This window comes from Panthera leo, chromosome A2 (assembly GCF_018350215.1).
Source record: "Panthera leo isolate Ple1 chromosome A2, P.leo_Ple1_pat1.1, whole genome shotgun sequence".
Classification (NCBI taxonomy): domain Eukaryota; kingdom Metazoa; phylum Chordata; class Mammalia; order Carnivora; family Felidae; genus Panthera; species Panthera leo.
The window spans coordinates 117,662,145-117,682,960 of NC_056680.1; the positions used below are offsets into that span (position 1 = coordinate 117,662,145).

Consider the following 20,816-nt stretch of genomic DNA (forward strand, 5'->3'; position numbering starts at 1 on the left):
CTGAAGTTTTATAAAGATTACAACAGACAGAAATAAGCAAGCTGACCACATTTATAGGCTGTATTTTTTTTTTTTTAACTCAGGGGAAAGATTCTCTATATTGGGTAATGCTGGATATCGGTCCAATAGCCTTTCTGCCCATCCCTACACCCCCGGGGTGAGATGTGGCCACGGAGGTGGTGTGGACGCTTCCTCCAGGCAAGTTACTCAAATGAACCTGCCAGAAGCCTTATCACTCTTTTCTGCTACTAATTTTAGTCACCAAGAAATCACTCAACCAAGATCACCAAATGAGTAACTAAAATAAAACCTTAACCCAATATTTCCCAAGAAAGAACCCAAAACTCAGAGCAGCAAAACAAAAACTCCAGAATTCTCAGAGACACACAAAATAACAAAAGAGAACGCAAATAGAGTTCACATTCTAGTTCCCACTAAGATGCGGACACTGAGCGCTGCAATGCCAGTCTTTTCACAGGTCATGCAAGATGACTTCAGGGATTTGCCTTGCCACTGGTTCAGAGAAGTGGGACTTGTGGGAGGGTTTTGATTTTTCAAAAAACTTCCCAGGTTTGTTTTTGGGCCTCTGACTTTGGGGACAACTGTTGGACTTATGTTGAGTGCACAATAAAGTTTGTTGAAATTCCAAAACTGCACTTGAAATCTTTTCACTTTAAGCCCTTAGCAAATATCTTTAGCAATTAGCACTTGAGAAAACTATCCAGCTCCTAAAGAGACAGAAGGTCCTAATTTTTTGTTTGTTTGTTTCATTTCTGAGTTGGAGAATTTGGCTTAATTATTCCAGGGAATGGGGGAAATCTGCAAGGTCCCTTGTGGGTATCCATCCAGAGAAAGACCCCAGGACAGGCCACAGCATCCCCAGTCACTTTGTCACTGAAGAATGTGAGGGTTTGGGGCCAGAGGGGGTGGTGGCTGAGGCCAAGTTGGAATTGTACCCAGGAAAAATTTACTTCACCTTACTTCGTGGTGGTGCAATATTGGGAACTGTTTTGGAAATCATAGATTATGTAAATTTCCTGGGATCAAACAGAAAGAGCAGCTAACAAAAGAAAGGCGGAAATCTCCTACTGACAAACGACCAATTTCTTCCCTAAACTACCCTTTATGATGTGTCAGGAAAAACAACCTAATGGCTCTGGGGACTTTTAAGTTGGGCATTGAAGACACCTCGACTTCCCCTCAAACTTTAGGGCACAGTTTGGAAGAGAGAGTTTGTCTGTATGTTGAGGGGGAGTAAATTTCTCTAATCTTTAGTGTTTTCTAGGGGGATCCCTAAGTTGCCTTTTGAGCGTCCTTTGCCTGCATGTTTTAATTCTACAAAGGAGGAGAGGAAAAGGAAAGGAGAGAGCGAGAAGAAAGGGAAGGCGGAAGAAAAGAAAGCGCTTTAACTCCTTTCATTTAGCCTGGGGATTCAAAGACTAAAGTTAAATCCGGCCATAAAGTTTATTGCTTTAGACTCACAGGCGGGTGAGAACAGTCCCACCGAAATAAAAAGAACGTGCAGGCAAACAAGGTTCAGGGCCTGGTCCCGGGTGCGGGGGAGGGGGTGGTGAGCCCTTCCCCCCCCACCCCCACCCCCACCCCCAGGTGGGGACCCGCGGTCCCCGGCGTCCTGGGCTCGGCCTGGCAACCCAGGGGCCCAGCCTGGAGGTGCGGCCGGCGCCTCGCCGGCCTCTGCCACCCTCCGGCTCTCCCGAGCCAGCCTGAAACTCGGCCCCGAAGGCAGCCGCCTCAATTCAGTGCTGCCAAATGACCCCGGCCCGCGAAGACATATTGCCACAGCCCCGTAAGGAATCCCGCCAGAGTCCGCCTCGGCCCAGCCCGGGCCTTTCTTTCAAACTCCAAGCACTCCCCAGCGCAGCGCGGCCCTTGGCGCCCGCGGCCGGCGCCCCACTGTCTCCCAGCCCCCACCCTAGGGCTCCGCTACCCCCCGAAGAGGCAGCCCCGCCAGCCCCGGAACGGGGGGCGGCCACGCCAAGTCCCCCCCACACAGGCCCATTCGCACACAAAAATCATCTTTTGCGCCGGCGAGAGCAGCGGAAGTCATTAACATTCGCGGTGGTGCAGCAATTAAAGTTAGGCCTGGGGACGCGGCGGCCACAGGCGCTTTTCACCGGGGTGCCTCCGCAGAGCTGGCTCCTGGCGCTGCTCTTGTGGGCAGAGGGAGAGTTGGCTCTGCCCTTTTGAATTCAGAGGCAACCTCCGAGTTACTGAACCACAGAGAGAGAGAGAGAGAGAGAGAGAGAGGGAGAGAGAGGGAGGGAGGGAGGAAGGGAGGGAGGGAAGGAGATCGAGGAAGAAAGTTTTCAGAGTACAAATAAACTTGAAAGCGCTCAGGAGGCAAGCTTACCTTAACTCGGAGGGAGCCATTTTTCAGAGAGTTTTGAGAACTTGTGGTTTGGACACTTCTGGACCTAAAATTGACAATTTGAATGACCAGGCGGCACACGTAGCCTGCAAAAGAGTCAAATGGAGTCCAGCGTCAGTGAGATTATATGTTATGTGGTATATAATGTTGGATGTCAACTCCCCAAAACCATAAAACTTACTTTAATGGCCCCACGTGACGTTTTATAGCCAGTGAGCCGATCTGTCTGTGCTATGGATGATTTTACGATCTAATTCATAGACAAAACCCTATTCATTTGGCACCCAAATGTCATATAGCCGGAACTGGGGCTTATAAAGTTTACTGTTTTATAACTTTTAAAAGGAAAGACGGCATCAGTGTAAGCAGTCGGTAAATGTGCAAATCTCTAGTTGCGCTTTAGCTGCCCTGAGGAGTTTCCCAATCGAGCTAGGATGGGGTAAGTACCTTCCATTTGTAGCAAATTAATTGTAGCAAAAGAAGCCAGCCGGGCTCAGGGTGAGGAATGGGAAGGGGTGCCTGGGTGGGTCAGAGGCAGAGGGTTTGGGGGCCACAATGTGGCACAGCAGCCTCTTCAGCAAGTGGAGGCCTAGGATGTGACCTCAGGAAAGAGGCAGCATCAGTGTGGGCCCTGAGGGCTGTTAACAAAGCCCTGTGCTTTGCTCCTTTCTCTCTCTTCCTCTTTTTTGTACCCAGCAAGTTAACTTGGTTTCCTCAGAGATGGGCAGGTCGGACTCAGGCTTGAGAACCACCTACCGCGTCTCCACCTTCTGCCCTGAACTCTGATGGGTCACAGTTAGGGAGGTCGCGGGTCAGGGTGTTGGTCTGAGGTCTCCTTCACAGGCAGGCTGCTCAGGTAGCCTCAGACTCCCTGCCTTCCAGCACTGGACAGACAGACGGAAGAACAGAAAGAGCCGCTTGCTATTTGGCACAAACCAGACCAGGAGAACTTACAATAGAAAGTTTATTTTTTTGTTTCCAGTCAGTATTTTTTCCTTAAAAACAAATACAAAAAAAAAAAAAAAAAAAGCTGATCACAGTTTGCTTAAACAGCCAGACTCGGACAATATTTGTAACTTTGTTCACAAAAACATACATCACTGAAGCTGCGCTTATAAGAGCCACTTCCAGAGTTCGTGCAAAGGGTCCTACAAAGGCACGCAGGGACACACCGCTTGGAGTCACAGTTTTCGTCACAGAGTCACTAGTCACTACACGTCAAACAAGTTAAGTTGTGTCTCATCAAGTCACCTCTACAACAGCATTAATTACACAAGGAATATAGGTAGTTTGAATAAAAATATCTTTAACAGCTTGGAGCTATTGAGACAGGAACACTTCCACTCACATGCACAGTTAAACAACTGGAGTGCAACACAACATTGGCACTAAACGAGGTTGAAGGGGGACTTTTTTGTGTGTTTTTTTTCCTCTTTTTTTTTTGTTATAGTTACTTCAAGTAACACAGCTTGCTTCATATAAATAAGTTAAAACATCTATTTTTTTTTTTTCAAGACAAAGCCATTCAGGACAAAGAGATGAACAGAAAGCAGATCTACTTATACAGGCGCTATAATGGCAATAAACAGGCTCATGATTAAAAGATGAATTAGGGCAACAAGAACAGGGCTTCTTCACAGAAGGAACACAAGGGAGTTTCAGAAAGTCACCTTAGTACTGACACTACGCGGGATCCGCTAATACTGCTCAGTACTTTAAACGCTCAAATACTCAGGGGCGGAAGGCCCCTCCCGCCGCCGCCATGCTCATGCTTTTCAGCTTATTATCTTTTTTCCACTTCATTCTCCGGTTTTGGAACCAGATTTTAATTTGTCTCTCGGAGAGGCAAAGAGCATGTGCTATTTCAATCCTTCTTCGGCGGGTCAGGTAGCGGTTGAAGTGGAACTCCTTCTCCAGCTCCAGGGTCTGGTAGCGCGTGTAGGCCGTCCGGGCCCTTTTGCCTTCCGGGCCGCCTATGTTGTCTGCAACAGAAAAGTCAGCGATTTAGCCACCAACTCCGCAGCCCCTGGTTACCCAAGTCAGCTGGACGAGCCAGGGTTCCTGAGCAAGGAACAGGGGAGAAAAAGCTCAACAAGTCCTCTCTCCTCACCCGCCCACCCCTCCCGAATTTCCTTCCCTCTTCCTTTCTAGAGAGAAAACAATACAATTTGGACTCTGGGAACAATCGGCCCATCTGAGGCTGGAGCCGCGTCCCGAAGGATCGCCCGGCTTGCCTTCACCCCTCTCCTGCCCTCTGGCCCTGCCCCTGGCACCCCGAGGCGGGGAACAGCCCTCCCAGGCAGCCCACCTCTCAGAAACCCACGGAAGCCAGGCCCTTTCCTGAGCGTCCAAGTGGCCTCCAGGTCACCCTCCCTTAAAGTTCCAGCCCCGCGAGCCGCCTTCTGTTCCAGCCTGCACGCTTGGGGCGCCTGCTTTCTTTTTCTTCCCTTTCCTGCTGTCCCTTCTGCTCCCAAACTTCAGAATCCCGCCGGCTCTCGCCTCGATTATTCCCCCCCAAGCCCCTTTTCGGGGACTCTAATTAGTAACGCTGTTTCCCCAGCGTAGCCCTCCTCATAAATTATCCGTCCTGACAAGCCCGATTCACGGCCCCTACTGCCATCCTCTACCTCTCTGCGCCCTGCTCGGCTGGCTTGACCCGGGAGCGCGTTCCGAGGCGCTGGGGTTCGATATGGCATTTTTCCTTTCCCCCCCCCGTTGCACCGTCTAAACTTGCTTGGCCAGCGGCCCTTCTCCACCACCCCCCTCCCCATTTGCGAGCGCTGGGCGCTGCAGAGAAGAGAAGGTGAAAGGAGGGAAGCAGGGGAAGGAGAACGGCGGGGAGAGACTCCACAGGGCTGGGAGAGGCGAGACCAGGAGAGAGATGGGGAGAGAGGGCGGTAAAGGAGAGAGGGGGGACCGAAAGCCGCGCCCCCGCGGCCGCGTGGATTTAGAAAAAGGCTGGCTTTACCATGACTTATGTGCAGCTTGCGCATCCAGGGGTAGATCTGGGGTTGGGCGGGCGGCGCCGGGCTCGGCTCGCTCTGCGCGCTCGCCTGCTCGCTGCTGGCGGGGGCGTCCTCCTCGGCTCCGGACGCCGTGCCAACCCCCTCTCTGCTGCTGATGTGGGTGCTGCCGGCGTTGGCCGAGGCGCCGCTGGAGTTGCCCAGGGAGTTTTTCCCGCCGTGGTGGCTGTCGCTGCCGGGCGAGGGGGCCACGGCGGAGCAGGGCAGCGGGTCGGGCGGAGGCGAGTGCGTGGACGTGGCCGGCTGGCTGTACCTGGGCTCGGCAGGCGCCGCGCTGGCGCCGGCCGCGTAGCTGCGGGCGCGCTCCCCGGAGCCAAAGTGGCCGGAGCCGGAGCGGCCGACGCTGAGATCCATGCCATTGTAGCCGTAGCCGTACCTGCCGGAGTGCATGCTCGCCGAGTCCCTGAATTGCTCGCTCACGGAACTATGATCTCCATAATTATGCAACTGGTAGTCCGGGCCATTTGGATAGCGACCGCAAAATGAGTTTACAAAATAAGAGCTCATTTGTTTTTTGATATGTGTGCTTGATTTGTGGCTCGCGGTCGTTTGTGCGTCTATAGCACCCTTGCACAATTTATGATGAATTATGGAAATGACTGGGACATGTACTTGGTTCCCTCCTACGTAGGCACCCAAATATGGGGTACGACTTCGAATCACGTGCTTTTGTTGTCCAGTCGTAAATCCTGCCTGATGACCTCTAGAGGTAAACTCGTGCACTAATGGGGGAGTTGGGTGGAGGCAAGAGGGGTGGCGCGCGCGCCCCAGGCGCGTGCCCGCCACCCGCCGCCGCCGTTCAGTCGGACTCGAGCGCCACCCGCTGGAGGCAGGGCGCATCGCTCCGCTTCCGACCGAGGGCTGCAAGGGCCGGGGTCGAATTGAGGTTACAGCCCATTATGGCAAAATTATTGCATTTCCCTCGCAGTTCCATTAGGATGTACCAATTGTGAGGCCGTCAGCTGCCGATCGCGCGCCCGGCGAGGATGCAGAGGATTGGGGGGAGACGGTGACTTGGATTTTATTTACAACAACTTTATTTCCCCGCTGTGCAGCCCCTCTTATTTTTGTGTTGAGGTTGGGGTCGGTTTTGCCCGTCGTGCCGGCAGCTCTGAAATTTGAAAATACAGATATCACCTTCGGGGAAGGGGGGAGGCCATTTAGCCAATTGGAGAAATAAATCCTGCCCGCAGCAGCAGCTACAATTACGGCTCTGTTTTTTTTGTGAGTGCATGAGGGACAGTGTCCCTGCCGCTCTTAAATGACAGGCGTCTATTAAAGATAGCTTTTGTGTAGTGTTTCTCCGAGGCGAGGTCAAATTCCATACACTTTTATAACCGGAGTCGATTTTTCTTTCGTGCAAATATGGTTTTCGTGTCATTAGTTCGCTATTTGATTTGCTTTAAGTATCCAGCCTGGAGAATCTTCACCACCAGGTCCCTTTCCTCGAGCCAGCCGGGCCCCAATTCGGAGGGTTCTCGGTGAACCCAGCGAGTGGGCCCAGGCTCCCCGCAGCCACAGAAGCTGTTTGGGGGCTGGGAATCCGTGGGCCGAGTTATTAGGGTCTTGCTTAGATCTCCAGGAGTAAAATGAGGGTGCTAATGGAAGCATTTCGTGTTAGTGCCTAGGATCTTCGTAGTTATTTTCCTGGGTCCTGAAAGACGAAAGTGAATCACGAATGTAGCCGAAAGGCATGGAGGGTACTTCCCGCTGGAGGCTGAGAGTCGCAGGCACCCCTGGCACATTTGGAAACCAGGACTCTTGCCGTTCCCATGGCCCTGGGCCCCCTCCTTAGGTCCTGAAAGCTACTCTCTGGTGGCTGCGCAGGCACTGTCGGAGGCGGGGATCCGGGATCCGGAGCTGGAGACTTCGGGAGCCCAGTCTCTCCCGGGGCTGTAAAGTTCCACCCGCGCTCAGGTTGGGTCGGCTCAGCTGAGGCTGCTTCTGTTCCACGGACGGTCGCGCGCGGGGCCGAGAGACAAGGCTGTCTCAGGGCCCCCTTTGTTCCTCACGCTTCTTCCTGTCTAGGGGCGGCCTGGGATGCCACCAAAGTGCTGGGGCCCCAGCCTTTATGCCCCCTCTTTCCAGTGGCCGGAGTCGATTTGGTGGTGCCCTCCGGGACTTGGTGGCGAGGGACCGAGGCGAAAACGCCCAGGCACCAAAAGGGGCTCGGCCCAGGTTCTTTCCTCTCCAGCAACCCCGCGTCCCAAGCTCAGGGGCGCGCAAAGGCGCTAGCACAAGAGCCGGGGACGAATTCGGGGCGCGCCCTGGGATCCGAAGCCGGCTAGGGCAGCCTTGGAGAGCGGGACTGTGTGTGCAGTGCGCCCCGCTCCACCGCTGAGATTGGCTGTGTGTGGGATTTTGTGTGTGTGTGAGAAATAAATGCTCAGGCGTTTGCAAAGCTCCCGGCTCCCCTGAAGCTGCAGAAGCCCCCCGGATGGGGGCAGGCGGGGGAGAAAAGTTGGGGAGCAGGCGAAGGCAAGGGGGCAAAGCCGAGGGAGGTTGCGGTGCTGGCCTGGTCCCTGCCCAGGCGTCTACTCGCCCGCCTTTGCCTCAGCGTCCTCCCCGCTGGGCTGTGTGGAATTGATGAGTTTATTTTCCTTTTTCCACTTCATGCGGCGGTTCTGGAACCAGATCTTGATCTGGCGCTCGGTGAGGCAGAGCGCGTTGGCGATCTCAATGCGGCGGCGCCGCGTCAGGTAGCGGTTGAAGTGGAACTCCTTCTCCAGCTCCAGCGTCTGGTAGCGCGTGTAGGTCTGGCGGCCTCGGCGCCCGTGACTTCCATACACGGCACCTGCGGGCAGAAATGGCCGGGCGCCAGTGAGCCAGGAGGATCCCGGCCGCCGAACCAGTCAGACCCGCGCCCCGCGCCCCTGGCCTCTAAGCTGGAAACCACCCCTCTCCACTCCAGCCTCTTTCGCTGTGTCTAAGGCCGAAAGCGGGAAGGATGGGAGAAGATTATTTCATACCAAGCGAGATGTTTTCCACCTAAGACAACCTGAAGTGAGAACTTATTGTTTTTGAAAAATCTGCTCTGCAAGAAAACCATTACAGGCAAAAGGAATAGAATGAGCATTCTTAATTCAGGGTACCTGGGTCGTGTTTTTGTGGGAGTGCAGAGCTTGTGTCTGGAAGTGATGGGTGTGGAGCCCTGTGAGTAGGGTAGACACTCGGAACTCACACACGAATCTCTGTGAAGGTATTACTGTGGCCAGACATGTCAGGACTCAACATGTTTTTTTTGGAAAATGAAAACTGGTCAGCCCTCTCAAATCTTTGCAAACGCCCCCAAATTGTATGGCCCTTCTGCGAAGTGCAGAGCTCCCTTGGAACAAAACAAAACAAAACAAAACAAAACAACACAAGGCTTTTAAAGCAAAACACTAGAAGCTTAAAAATCTGCACTGGGTTCTGTCCTAGGATTCTCTGTTGAGTTTTTGGAAACCAGAGGCAAAGGGATGGAGCTATGGGCCATCTGGGGTTTCTGGAAATGTAGGACTGTGATGGGCTATCTGTTCTGGTGCCAAAGGAACCCAAGGTTGGGGGGCTCCCCCCAGGCTGGGTGTGTGAGACTCAGGCAGGGCCTCAAAAGGAGGCAGAAGTTGGCTAAGAGTGAGCAGTTGAGTGGAAGGGGGAGGAGGGAAGGGAGGAGAAAGAGGAAAAAAAAATCCTGAGGCTGGGGATGTGGCCCTCCAAGGCTTTGGGGAGACACTGGAAGAGGCCAAGTGAGAGCCTCTAACTACATGGGGTTTTGAAGGGCAGAAAGGAGAGGGATTGGGGGGTGAAGGGGAATGATCAGTGATGGGTGCAGAAGGCCATCTTCTACTTGGGGATCTGTGCAGGGTGTTTCCAGGGGGAAGTGTGGGCAGGCACTCCCTCCCCTCCAGCCTCACTCTCTGTTCAGGTTGCCCCTGTCACAGGGTCTCACGTAGGGTGGCAGTGACCCCTCTCGATCCCCTAGGGTGTCACCTTACATGGACACCAGTGCCGTGCCTTCACTCTGCCACAGCTTGATTGCCTCAGTGGGAATGGGTTAGTTTTCTTTTTTCTTTCTTTTTCTTTAATCTCTTAAAAAAGCCAAAGAAACTTTGTTCATTCTTTCCTCCTTTCTCTCCATTTCCTCTTTCTAATTTCCGTCTCCTCCTTCCTTCCTTCTTTCCCTGCCCCCTTCCCCCTCTCCCTCCACTCTCTTGGGGGGGCTGCAGGGAAATGCCTTACCCGCGCAGGAGTTCATCCGCTGCATCCAGGGGTAAACAGGGCTCGTGTACTTCCGGTCGGTGCCTTCGTCATGGAGGGCTTTGCCCGGCACGCTGCTGCTGTCGGGTTTGTACTGCTGCTCGGGAGAAAAGTGCAGGTAGTCCCCGGGGCCCCTCTGCTTGCCACTGCCTGAGGGCGAGGCGCCACTGAGGTCCTTATCAGAATAGAAACACGAGGCCCCGTACTCGTAGGACGCCCGGTTGCAGGCCAGGACCGAGTTGGACTGTTGGTAGAAACAAGGTGAGGTGTACGTCTTGTCCGGGAGGCTCGACGCCCCGTACGAGGCCGGGAAGGGCCTCAGCGCGTCATAGCCAGCCGGGTAGAGGGGCAGCTGGCCCAAGAAGGAGTCCTGGCCGCTGGGCAGGCTCCCGGGGAAAGTGGGATTCACAAAATAGGAACTCATTTGCGCGCCCCTCTGCAGGACTGTGATTTGTTGTGTATTAGTACATCTGGCTATAACTATTAGTAGTCATCGAACTGGTTTGTTTCTGGATGGCCGAACGCCAAAAGCGACAGCAGCAAATCGCACCAGCTGACGCGGCGGCGGCCAATGGGAGCGAGCGCTGGAGCCCGCTCCCCGGGGACCGCGGCGACCGAGGCAGCAAAGTTACAAACAGCCCCCAGCCCGCCCGCCCGCCGCCCGCCCGGCAGATTAATGGGCGCGCACAGCCAGCCGGCCCGGCTCTCTTTCCGAACGCCAGCGGCGGGCACGGCCCGGGCAGGGGCGTGCGAATCAGGCCGAGGTAGGGGCACTAGAGTCCGGGCCGCCGCAAAGGCCCCGCCAGGCCCGCTCCCTCCTCCTCCCCTTCTTGCCTTTTCGGATTTTGCTGGTTTTTCTTTCCAAACAGGAAACCTGACAGCCCCGCGCCGGGAGGGGCGGTGACCACGACGGCTTAGCTCCCGGCCGGCTTGCCCGCCCCGCAGGGCCCTGAGCAGTGCCCCTCCCTCTGCACGCCCCCGCCCGTGGGTGCGGGTTCCGGGACTGAAGAAGGGGGCCTGAGAAACCAGGCCTTCACGCCCAGCTCCTCACTCCTGCGTCTTAGGAATCCGTGCATCCCTTCCCTCTTTCCTTCCCACTCCCACCAAGGGCCTGGGCCTCGCTACCGCCTGGAGCCGAAGGCTCACCTCGAGCTGACCAGGAGACGGCTAAACGTCTTCCCCTGGCAGCCCCATCCGCCCACATACAACACGTCTCCTTTGAGTCCAGACGGGCTCCCCTCCAATGGCCAGCGACCGCCTGGCCTCAAAGCACCCCACAAGCTGTGCGTCCCCGTACCACCTTTGAACCCAGGAATCCAGAGGCCAGAAACCACTGGTTTCAACAAGAAAGGGACCTACAGGGGAGTGGCCTGGAGACTGAGCTTCGAAGTAAAACGGGGGAACCTGCTCCCCTCACCCAGCCCTTGGGACTCGTCCTCTCAACACCCGAAGTGCTCAGAGCTGAGACAGATCCAGATGTGGAATATCTGTCCTCTTTCTGGAGGCACGGCATCCCAAGGTCCCTGCCGAGCCAGGCATAGAGGGCAGCTGGGATGTCCCAAAGGCTGTGGGATAATTGATGTGCTTGGTTTCTGGGGTGCCCGACAGCCCGCACTTTCCTGGGGTGTACCCTCTCCCCTGCCTTTCCTGGGACTGCTGGGGGCCTGCCGGTTGCAGTTGCCCCAGTGCCGGGAACAGTTGCCTCACGGGCTCCAGGAATCGTCTGCATTGCTTTTGCCGTTGTCACAGGCCTGGCCTTTCCCAGACAGGAGGTGAAAAGCGTGTCCCTGGCTGCCCTTGCTTGATAGGTGTGCCTTGGAGATAGTTGACTTTTACAGCACATGGATCAATCTCATTTTGTAAAACGTGATATCTTTCCAATGGCATTTTTACAACTGTATTTGTTGGGCTTGTAAAACCCTTGAATTAGCTTTAAAATCCTCAATTCTGTGGAGGCTGAAGAAAGACTATTTATACAATTTGGTTGAATTTCCGGAGGATGTTTCTAAGATCTGTAAAACTCTGATGAATGCAGGCTGATGGGGTTCAGGACTTGGGGGTGGCAATGCCCTCCTGGAATCTGACAACGACTTCCTTAATCTCCTCCTTGCTTTTTGATTTTTTTTTTTTGCCCCTGCCCTCACTTCCCTCAAAGGGAGAAAACTGGGAAAGGACTGGGCTAAGGGTGGCCTCCACAGAACCTAGCAAGCACCCTAGAAAGTGGCTGTTGCCCATACGATGGGGTCTACACCCAGAAGCTTTCTCCCTGTGCCCCAATCAATCCACGCTGGGAAAGTTTCTCCTTTGCATATGTAAAAAGGGCCTGGCAGGAGAAGAGAGAATGTAACATTTCCCTGGAATTTCTTCAGGGAATGGACCCGATAGGTGAAAATGAAAACTCAAGTAAACAATTTTAAAGGGAACTATTTTTTTTAAGGCTATGTCCAAAGAAAATCATGTTTGAGTTATTGTTTCCTAAACAAGACCATCAGATGACAGTGACGTCAAGCAAATTATTATTATATAAGACAAAAATAACTGTTGGGAGATGTTGAGAAATGTTTACATTTATAATTTCTGCTTCATACCTCCAGGTCTCACACAGCATTGGGAGTGATGGCAGTTGACTACGTAGACTACTATTGTTATTATTTGTTATGGTTTGACTTAGATTCTTGATCTAATAATTACCCCCAGACAATGACAGAATTTGATTTCTCAGCTAAGAGCCAAAAACCATTGTGTTTCTAGCTTCTATAGGCAGTGAGACAGAAAAAAATAAATTAAATTGAAATCTCCAGGTGTTAGCCAAGGCTGGTACATATCAGGTTGGCAACAGCCCAATTTATTTCTCCAACCAGCTTTAGGTGCATATATATATATAGAGAGAGAGAGAGAGAGAGAGAGAGAGAGAGAGACACACACACTCAGGCAAGAATAGGAGCCCCAGACGCTGGAGGGAGCCTCTCCTGGGATAGTGAGAATGGCTATCAGGACACTCTTTTCTAGGTCAAAGCCACAGAGAACGTCTACTTACCTTCCAGCTGCTCTTCAAGGGGGACTGGATGGTGAGCAGGGCCCCACAGTCCGCCCTTTCTCTGGGCTGCCCACTCGACCTCCGCCAGCTTGGAGGGCGGCCCGCCGGTGTGTGGGGGGGACCTTGAGGGCCACCCGGGCCGCCTGGATCTGTAGCCCAGGCCAGAGCCCATAGCATACAGGTGCGGCCTCTGCCTGTCACAGGCCCTCGCCTGACGCCAAAGCCCGCCTTCCTTGCCATAGCCAATCCTCCTCAGGGCCAGCCAGGCCTGCAGGCCTCGGGGCCAGGAATGGTCTCTCCGATTTGAAAATCCCAAAGCGGGCGCCTTCCCCGAACCAGCGTGCGCCCCGGGGACGCCTTGGGACGCGCAGTTTGGACAGAAGCAGCCATAACGTGCCAGGCCGCCTGTGCAACCAGTCTCCATGGCGCTGGGGGTAGGGGGAGGACCCGAGTCTAGTCGGGCTTCCAGCTCCTATCAGGGGTGGCCAAGGCGGGGGAGGTTCCCGACAGGCCCTGGGAGGCCGCCCCTCAGGTCCTCCCTTGCCCCCCTCTGCTCGGCCTGCTTGGGAATCTCTGAGGGGCCCGCGCAGCAGTCGCGCCAGGCTGCACGACGCGGGGCTGCGGCTGGCGTCGGTCCCAGCGACGGCCACAGCGTGGCAGCAGCGAGCGCCCAGCGCGGTCGCAATAAATAATCTGCCCGCGGCAGCCGCAGTCAGGCAGCCCGCGGCCCTGCGACGCAAACGCGCAGCTTTATCCGCCCTGAGTGCACCCACAGCGCCGGTGGACGTCCCAAACATCTACAGCCCCTTCTTAATTTTCGAATGCACATCAAGGTATTATCTTAAGGTGGAAAAACAACAACAACGACCAGAACCACAGAACAAACAAAAAGAACTCGAGCCCAGAACCTCAGGATCGTTTCTGGTCGCAGTCCCAGGAAGCTCCCGGGGCAAATCTGGCCGACGCGCACCCAGGCCAAGCAACGGTCTGTGCCACCGCTCCACATAAAGTCAATGCCCACGGTACCCTCCGTGCCTCCCGGGCGGCTTCACAGTCCCCTCCCGGCTCGCGGAAAGTGGGGCCCGCGGTCGGCGGCCCGCTGCGCCGATGTGGGGGTGGTGGGGTCCCCCTATCGCCCAGACGCGGTTTGCGTCCTTCTTTCAACCTTAGCTGCGGGCCCCTGCCACTCTCAATAACACCACTACATTCTCTGCACCGAAACTTCCCGCCAAGCAACACCCAGCCAATTAACCCCATCCTCTCCTCCAACACAGAGTTCCACCCACGCACCTAGTCCCTCTCCCCGCGCTTCAGACACATCTGTCATCGGAAAACCGCGTGAAAGGAAGCAGGCAATCAGCAGAAGAACCTGGCCGAATTAGTAAGTTTTTGTTTGTTTGTTTTTTCCCCCTCATTCTACCTTTCTCTCCAGAAACCGATTCCCTCAGAATAGAAGGTGCTGTGTTGACACTAATAAAAAGCAGGTCGATTAATTCACTTTGCCCTCACCTCTTCCCACCTCCCCAGGTCGGGAACTGTCTTCAATTGTTGGGAAATTCAACCGAGCCAACTGGGTCATGAATGAAAAAAAAAAAAAAAAATCCAAACCCGGGAGACTGGCAAGGAACGCGGAGGGCAGGGCCACTTCTTTTTGGGCTCGGCAAGGTCGCTGGGGAAGAGGGGAGAGACCTCAGTGCTCCTGCCCCATGCCAGGGCGCTGTGCCACTGAAAGGAGGCTGGCATTCACTGCCATGGTGAGCAAGAGAGAGGAGAGAAGGAGAGAGTGTGTGTGTGTGTGTGTGTGTGCGCGCGCGCGCGCACGTGTGAAGGGGGGCAAGTGTGAACGGTGAGTGTGGGCGAGGGTGAGTATGCCCCTCTTCAAAGCCGCCCTAGTGCCCTCTCCCACCGCCGCCGGCGCCTGCTGCCATCTCACCACCTTTGCTCCTGTCTCCCCACATGTCTCACCTTCAGATGGCGGCTCCCAGAAGCTCCTGCCCCTCTGACAGCTGTCGCTTGGGCAGCCGGGGAGACGAATTGTCCTCCTTCCTGGTGCCAGAGGACGCAGGAAATTAGCCAGGTTGCGAGTTGCGAAGCGGCCGCCGCGGCGCCGGGAACTGGACGCGCCCCACCTCCAGCGGGAGCGGCCGGGCCGGGCCGGGCCGGGGCCTCGTCTCGCTCGCCATCGCCGGACAAAGCGCAGCCAAGCCCGGCTGGAAGGCAGAGCTCCGAAGCAGGCAGGACGGAGCGGAGCAAAAGAATGCGGCTCTATTCTCGCAAGGGAAATTATAAAAAAGTTCATGTTCACGGTTCCCATCCACATGACCGACAGCGGCCAATGGAAGGGCCGAACAACTCATAAAGTTGTATTGCAAAGTTGTAAATTTTCATAAACAACAACGGATTTATGACCCTTTCCCCATCACTAAGAGGAGGCAGCTCTTACACCGGCGCCATCTTACCACCGAGGCTGCCCCGACTTGGGGACGCAGGTTTTACAAACCCAGTTGGGCCGGGTTTTATTAAAAGAGCAATAAGAAGCGGGCCCAACCTAGGCAGGAGGCTGGAGTCGAGGTCTTCGCCCGCCGAGCTCAGGCTATTCTGCGCTGTCCCCATCGCCCTTCGCCCCTTACGCAGACCCTCATCCTTCCCCGCACCCGGACGCCCCCGCCAAGGCTCCGCAGCCAGGGGGTCTGCGGTCCCTGCCTCTTCCTCTACCCCTCAGTTGCAGTGCTGTGCCCAGGCGCCCTTGCTTTGCCTGAATGCAGGGTGGGAGGGGGGCTGCGTCAAAGGGCCTGAATCCCACCTCCTAGCATGGGGCTGGGTTCATGGAAAATTCAGGATCATTGGCAGGGTAATACCCCTTCCCAAGCCCACCCCACAGCAGTAGGGGAAAGGGTGGATTTTGGATTTGCTCATGGAATTTATGGGTTTTTAGAGAGATTCATAGAATACAATGTATCTACCAAAGATTCCGTTTTCTAGAGATCCGGGAGATGTTTGTGCACACACACAAAACCAAGACAAAAATCTCCAGAGAAATGCATATGTACAATTATAGGCACACAGAAACACACACACTCAATTATGGACACAGAAATACATAAAATTATGGATTCCTGTAGTAATACACACATACATAAAAATGCACATACAAAAGAGGTACACACGCACCTATACAAATCCACACAAAAAGGGACCTGCCACACATAAACACCAAACCATGGACACTCAACACGTGGATGTTATTCATCCTTCCATTTTTGCTTCCCCAAGACCCCTTTGGGCATGCAGACATACCCAGGGCTTGCTCTCCAGCCATGGTCACCTCTCTTTCCCAGGCCCCCCTAGATAAAGCAGTCCATGTTTCTTTGTCACCAAGCATCTTTATTTTTCTGTTACATAAAACATGGTTAGCTGGGCAAGACAGGAAGCATGCCTTCCCATTCCTGGAACCCCAAGCTAAAGCCTAAAGGGACAAGGGGGGACGCAGGACAACACAAGAGATGAAGGGCATTGAGAAGGGCATTAGCCCTCCCCACCAGCTATAAAGTTAGCTCAAGACAACACACCATGCTACAAAGTCACCCCATTAACACATCCTTCCCAAGTCAAGACATTGCCTTACAAATGACCTCCAAGACTATATAAATGACAAAAAAAAAAAAAAACAAACAAACTTGTTCAAATATACAATATTTGCTATTGTAGGAAAAGTCAGGGTGTACATATTCAACATGGCTGGACAGTAGGACATGGGGCCAGGGGAGGTGCAGGAGGCTGGGAGCATCTCTGCAGTCCTACTAAGCAAAGCTAACCCAGAGGTCTGCAGCTAGCTTGGGAGTGCTCCCCTCCAGAAGTGGGAGTAAAGGGCCTGAACTTGGGGTGCCCAGACCAGAGATGGAGGGATTCTAGGTTGCAGCACTTAGAATGCTTTGGAATAAATATATTATTTTTCAATTTAAATAGAAGCCAATACCCTGGTCCCCGGACCCCAGCGTCTTCTCAGTGCAGCCTCAGGGACCCCAAAGGCTGCTGGGCAGAAGCAAGAGGGGCCTGGCCCGGGGAAGGGGCCGGCACTAGGTAGCAGGCGAGCCAGTGAGCACAAAATAGGTAGTTTGGGGCGAGTAGGTAGTACTGAGAAAATCAGGTCCTTGTCGGTATGGGGGAGGTGCTGGGTGTCTGCCAGTGTTGGGACGCGTCTGGGCTTCCTGGGAGTGGAGGCCTACTGGGGACTGGGCCCATAGGTAGTTTGGGGTTGCCTCTGGCCGAGGCCTGTGCTAGGTAGTATTTTAGCCGTGCCAGTGCAGAACTGGGCGGCCGGGGTAGGGAGAGTGTCTGCTGGGAGTCCTTGGGGCAGAGGGATCCCCAAGGGGACCCAGTCTAGGCGGCTGCTTAGTCCAGAAAAGGTGGGAGCTGGGATAGGTAATGGGGTAGATGGGTGCAGGTTGGGGATTGTTGTTTTTGTTTTTGTTTTTGTTTTTCACGTTTTCTTTTTATTTTTTCCACTTTTGTAAATAAATTCAGTGAGTCTCTAAAGACGCTTTCCCGACTGTCTGGTGCAGCCAGGGCCCCTACTCGGCCCCTCATTCCTCTTCCTCGTCGTCTTCCTCTTCGTCGTCTTCGTCCTCATCGTCGGCCTTGTCCGTGGCGGCGGCGGTGGTGGCGGCGGCGGCGGCGGCGGCGGCGGCGGGCACTGCGCCCTCGGGGGCTGCGGCGGCCGGACCCTCATCTTTATGCTCTTTCTTCCACTTCATGCGGCGGTTCTGGAACCAGATCTTGATCTGGCGCTCGGTGAGGCAGAGCGCATGGGCGATCTCGATGCGGCGGCGCCGCGTCAGGTAGCGGTTGAAGTGGAACTCCTTCTCCAGCTCCAGCGTCTGGTAGCGCGTGTAGGTCTGGCGGCCCCGCTTCCTGTCGGGCCCTGGAAGCAGACATGTGGACACACGGACACACGGACAGTTTAGCCAACACAGACACAAGACAGTGCATTAGCCAGACCGCTATCCCAGAGCCTGCACCTTTCTCCCAGCGCTAGCCCGGGCGCGCGTCCCCCTCCGCCCGCGCCCCGGAACGGAGCTGGGGGAGGAGCGGGAGTGTTAGCGGAAGACCCCAACTGCGGTGCCAGACGCGCAGGCAGCTCTGTGAGGAGGCAAGGCGCAGAATCCCAACTTTACAACCGCCCTTTCCAGCCGGCTAGGCTTCCACAATGTCCTGCTTCCCCCTGACAAAGGGAAATTGTAAATATAGAGTGTGGGCAAGTGGGAGACGCTGCGCTTTTGCCATTCAAAGGAGAGCTGGACCGCTTCCCCCCCGCCTCTTGCTAGGCAAGTGGGTGACCATCGGGCGGTCCGCTCTCCAGGGGCGCCTTTCCTCCCTAGAAGACCGCGCCCCCCATCCCCGGAACTTCCTAGGGCACTCCGACCCCCTGTCTCCGCTCTGGTTCCCCACCCCGCCTTTAAATGGCCCCTGGCACTGGGGCGTTAGAGGGGCCCAGATGAAGGGTTTGGCTCTTCCTGCTTTTGAGAAAGAAAAGCCAGGCTGAAAGGAAAAAGAGGAGGGAGGGAGAGAAGAAAGGGAGAGAGAAAGAGAGAAAGAGAGAATAGCGAGCAAAATGTTAAAATTCCAAGGCAAATGGAGTTAAATAAATTTACGAGGATCGAACCCATTAATTGGGTCATAAAAAGTTTTATGAGCCTCATTTACATACAATGCTACGGGCTCTCCACGCTATGGCGCCTCGACTCTAATTAAAACCAGAAAGGCAGCGCCGCCAGGAGTCACGGGGCCGCCGGCTCCCAGTCGCCTCTCTCGGCTCTCCGCGCTCCCCAGCCCCGCGCTCCCTTCTGCCTGTCCGTCCGCCCACCCACCCGGCCCGCCTAGCTGCTGCGCCTACCTGAAGACCGCATCCAGGGGTAGATGCGGAAATTGGCCTCGGCCGGGCCGTGCAGCGCGCCTTCGTCCGCCTTGTCGCAAGCGCCTTTGGCGAGGTCACTGCAGAGCCCGGGATGTTTTGGTCGTAGGAGGCGCAGGGCAGGTTGCCGTAGGCGTCGGCGCCCAGGCCGTAGCCGGACGCGAAGGGGCTCTGATAGAGGGGGCTGTTGACATTGTACAAGCCCGGTACGGTCGAAGCGAAGGCGCCGGCGCCGGCCCCGTAGCCGCTTCTCTGCGAGTTGGGCGCAAAGGAGCAAGAAGTCGGCTCGGCATTTTGGAACAGAGAAGCCCCCGCCGTATATTTGCTAAAAAGCGCGTTCACATAATACGAAGAACTCATAATTTTGACCTGTGATTTGTTGTCCGGCAGCTTTCAGTGTCGGTTTTACGAGGTAGCGTGATATATGATAACATTACACCCCCAGATTTACACCAAACCCCATTTTCTTTTGGACCGAGCTCGCCGCAGCACGTGACCGCCCACATGACCGCCTCCGCCAATCTCAGCAGCCCTCACAGGTGGTCTCGCTCCGCGGGGCCAGCGGCAGCCTAGAATGGAAGGGGAAGAGGCTCAAATATGTGGTCAACGAATCTGCCCGCGCCTGGCCCGCCTGGCGCGTCCCGCGGGAAAGGGACCCCGAGGCTCCGTGCGAGCGCTCAGTCCACCACAACCTGGACGCCTAGTCTGCAGAGGCCGCGCGGGGTCGGCCCAGCACAGCCTCCTTTTTGCCTATCACTGAACTCTGGACCAAGCCTTCGGGCCCTCCCTACCCCCGTCCTGTCCACTGACCCAGCCTAGGGAGGGTCTCTGCGCAGTGCGCACCCGCCCGCCCTACAGCAGCCCATGGGCAAGTCTCAGCTCTGGGCAGATGGGTTCTTTGCCCGCGTCCCCCGACCCGCCCCCCACGCCCAGGTCCACTGGGCGATAGGCCGGCTTAGACTCTGATCCAGATGGGGCCGGCGCAGTGTCGCTTCCAGCTGCAGTGAGAACGCCACCGCAAGCTGGAACCATGTGGTTCGAATAAAGTCAACGTCTCCCAGCTTCCTTTCCTTAATCGGCAGCACACTGTTTATCCGCCTTAAAGGAAGCAGTGAAATATTTATCTATTGATGAGCCTCATTTGCCAACAGATTTATTAACATGGGGTTCCCCTCCCTCCTTCTGGACACCGCTGTCCTGGCAGGGTACGTGCATTCGCTCCGGGGCACCTGGCTGGTCTCTGGCAGCTTAAGAAACAGCTGGTTACTCTTTTGTCCTCCCTGCAACCTCTGGTTCCCCCTGGTTCAAGGGGAACCAAGTCTCTTTCCCCAAGGTTGGAGGAACCTTGGGCCCCACACCTTTCCAGGTACTCCTAGCGCTGGGACTGTTCTGGAAGACGTCACAGGGGCCACCCATGGGCCTCTGCCAGCTCCTCAAGGGCTTGAGTGCCTGGGAACAAGCAATACATACTGTAGAGCCAGTTTGGAAAGGAGAGAGGGGGTCCAGGTGCCTGGGGACTTCAGCCCACTCTGGATTTCCATTTCTTTTGGAGACCACCAAAACAAATAAGAGGACCCCTCTCGAATGGCCACCCAGACTCTGGTGTCTTCACATTTGCAAGACTGGCTCACAGAGAGCGGAGCACACAATAGTCTCCCTCCCTCCCGTCAGGTCCCCAACGCATGGAGCTTACCTTTCCAAGCCTCCAACCCCTGCTCAGGGTTGGACCAGCCGAAGTCTCTGCTGCCCACCGCTCGGTGGAGTGTGGTGGGGCAAACCCTTCCCCTAAACGCCTCATAAACTGCTCAGGCCTCGCTGGAAGCCCAGCCGGCAGGTCAGTATGCCTTTTACTGCTCAGCTCGATTGCACACCATAAACCCGACCTCACAATGGAATTGCCCCGGAAATTCTCCTCTAAATTATAGAGTTTGGTTCCTTGTGTACAAAGCACTTCCCATCACTTTCAGAGAGTCCAGGCCACCCCCCCTTCACTGCACCCTCTCAGGGGGTCCCAGGAGCACAAAAGGCAACCAGAGGGTCCAGACCCGGATGCAACGGAGTCCCAGCTCCTGCCCTAATGGACTGCCCAGGGGAGTGGGTGGGGAGGCAGGGGCTGTCCGGGCAGGTGGGCGCCTGCTGGTTTCCCCTGGGGGTACAAGGGCTGTGGGGAGGGGGGCAATATCCGGGGATGCCCTTTTTGAAGCATCAGGATGATAACGT

At 55.3% G+C, this 20,816-nt stretch overlaps 3 protein-coding genes across 3 annotated transcripts; all 3 read right to left on the bottom strand.

Moving 5' to 3' along the window:
* Window positions 1-3,398: 3,398 nt before the first annotated feature.
* On the bottom strand, window positions 3,399-6,901 carry HOXA5 (homeobox A5). Its single transcript, XM_042920771.1, has 2 exons — window positions 5,358-6,901; window positions 3,399-4,371 (listed from the first exon to the last, which is right to left on the bottom strand). The coding sequence occupies exons 1-2, from the start codon at window positions 6,250-6,252 to the stop codon at window positions 4,121-4,123; spliced, it is 1,146 nt and encodes a 381-aa protein (XP_042776705.1). The 5' UTR covers window positions 6,253-6,901; the 3' UTR covers window positions 3,399-4,120.
* Window positions 6,902-7,771: 870 nt separating this feature from the next.
* Window positions 7,772-10,072, bottom strand: HOXA6 (homeobox A6). The gene is made up of 2 exons (XM_042920819.1): window positions 9,631-10,072; window positions 7,772-8,206 (listed from the first exon to the last, which is right to left on the bottom strand). Exons 1-2 carry the CDS (start codon window positions 10,070-10,072, stop codon window positions 7,947-7,949), a joined length of 702 nt encoding a protein of 233 aa, XP_042776753.1. The 3' UTR covers window positions 7,772-7,946.
* A 6,323-nt stretch (window positions 10,073-16,395) lies between these two features.
* On the bottom strand, window positions 16,396-19,058 carry HOXA7 (homeobox A7). Its single transcript, XM_042920807.1, is given in 3 exon segments — window positions 16,396-17,606; window positions 18,579-18,689; window positions 18,692-19,058. Coding segments are annotated over 3 exon segments (714 nt in total). The 5' UTR covers window positions 18,957-19,058; the 3' UTR covers window positions 16,396-17,268.
* Between the last annotated feature and the right edge of the window lie 1,758 nt (window positions 19,059-20,816).

Bases quoted from the DNA above. Each gene is read 5' to 3' on its own strand.
- HOXA5 (XM_042920771.1), bottom strand. From the start codon at position 6,252: ATGCGCCCTGCCTCCAGCGGGTGGCGCTCGAGTCCGACTGAACGGCGG. The intron at 4,372-5,357 runs GTAAAGCCAGCC...TTTCTGTTGCAG, and splicing joins CAAGCTGCACATAAGTCATG to ACAACATAGGCGGCCCGGAA.
- HOXA6 (XM_042920819.1), bottom strand. From the start codon at position 10,072: ATGAGTTCCTATTTTGTGAATCCCACTTTCCCCGGGAGCCTGCCCAGC. The intron at 8,207-9,630 runs GTAAGGCATTTC...TTCTGCCCGCAG, and splicing joins GCGGATGAACTCCTGCGCGG to GTGCCGTGTATGGAAGTCAC.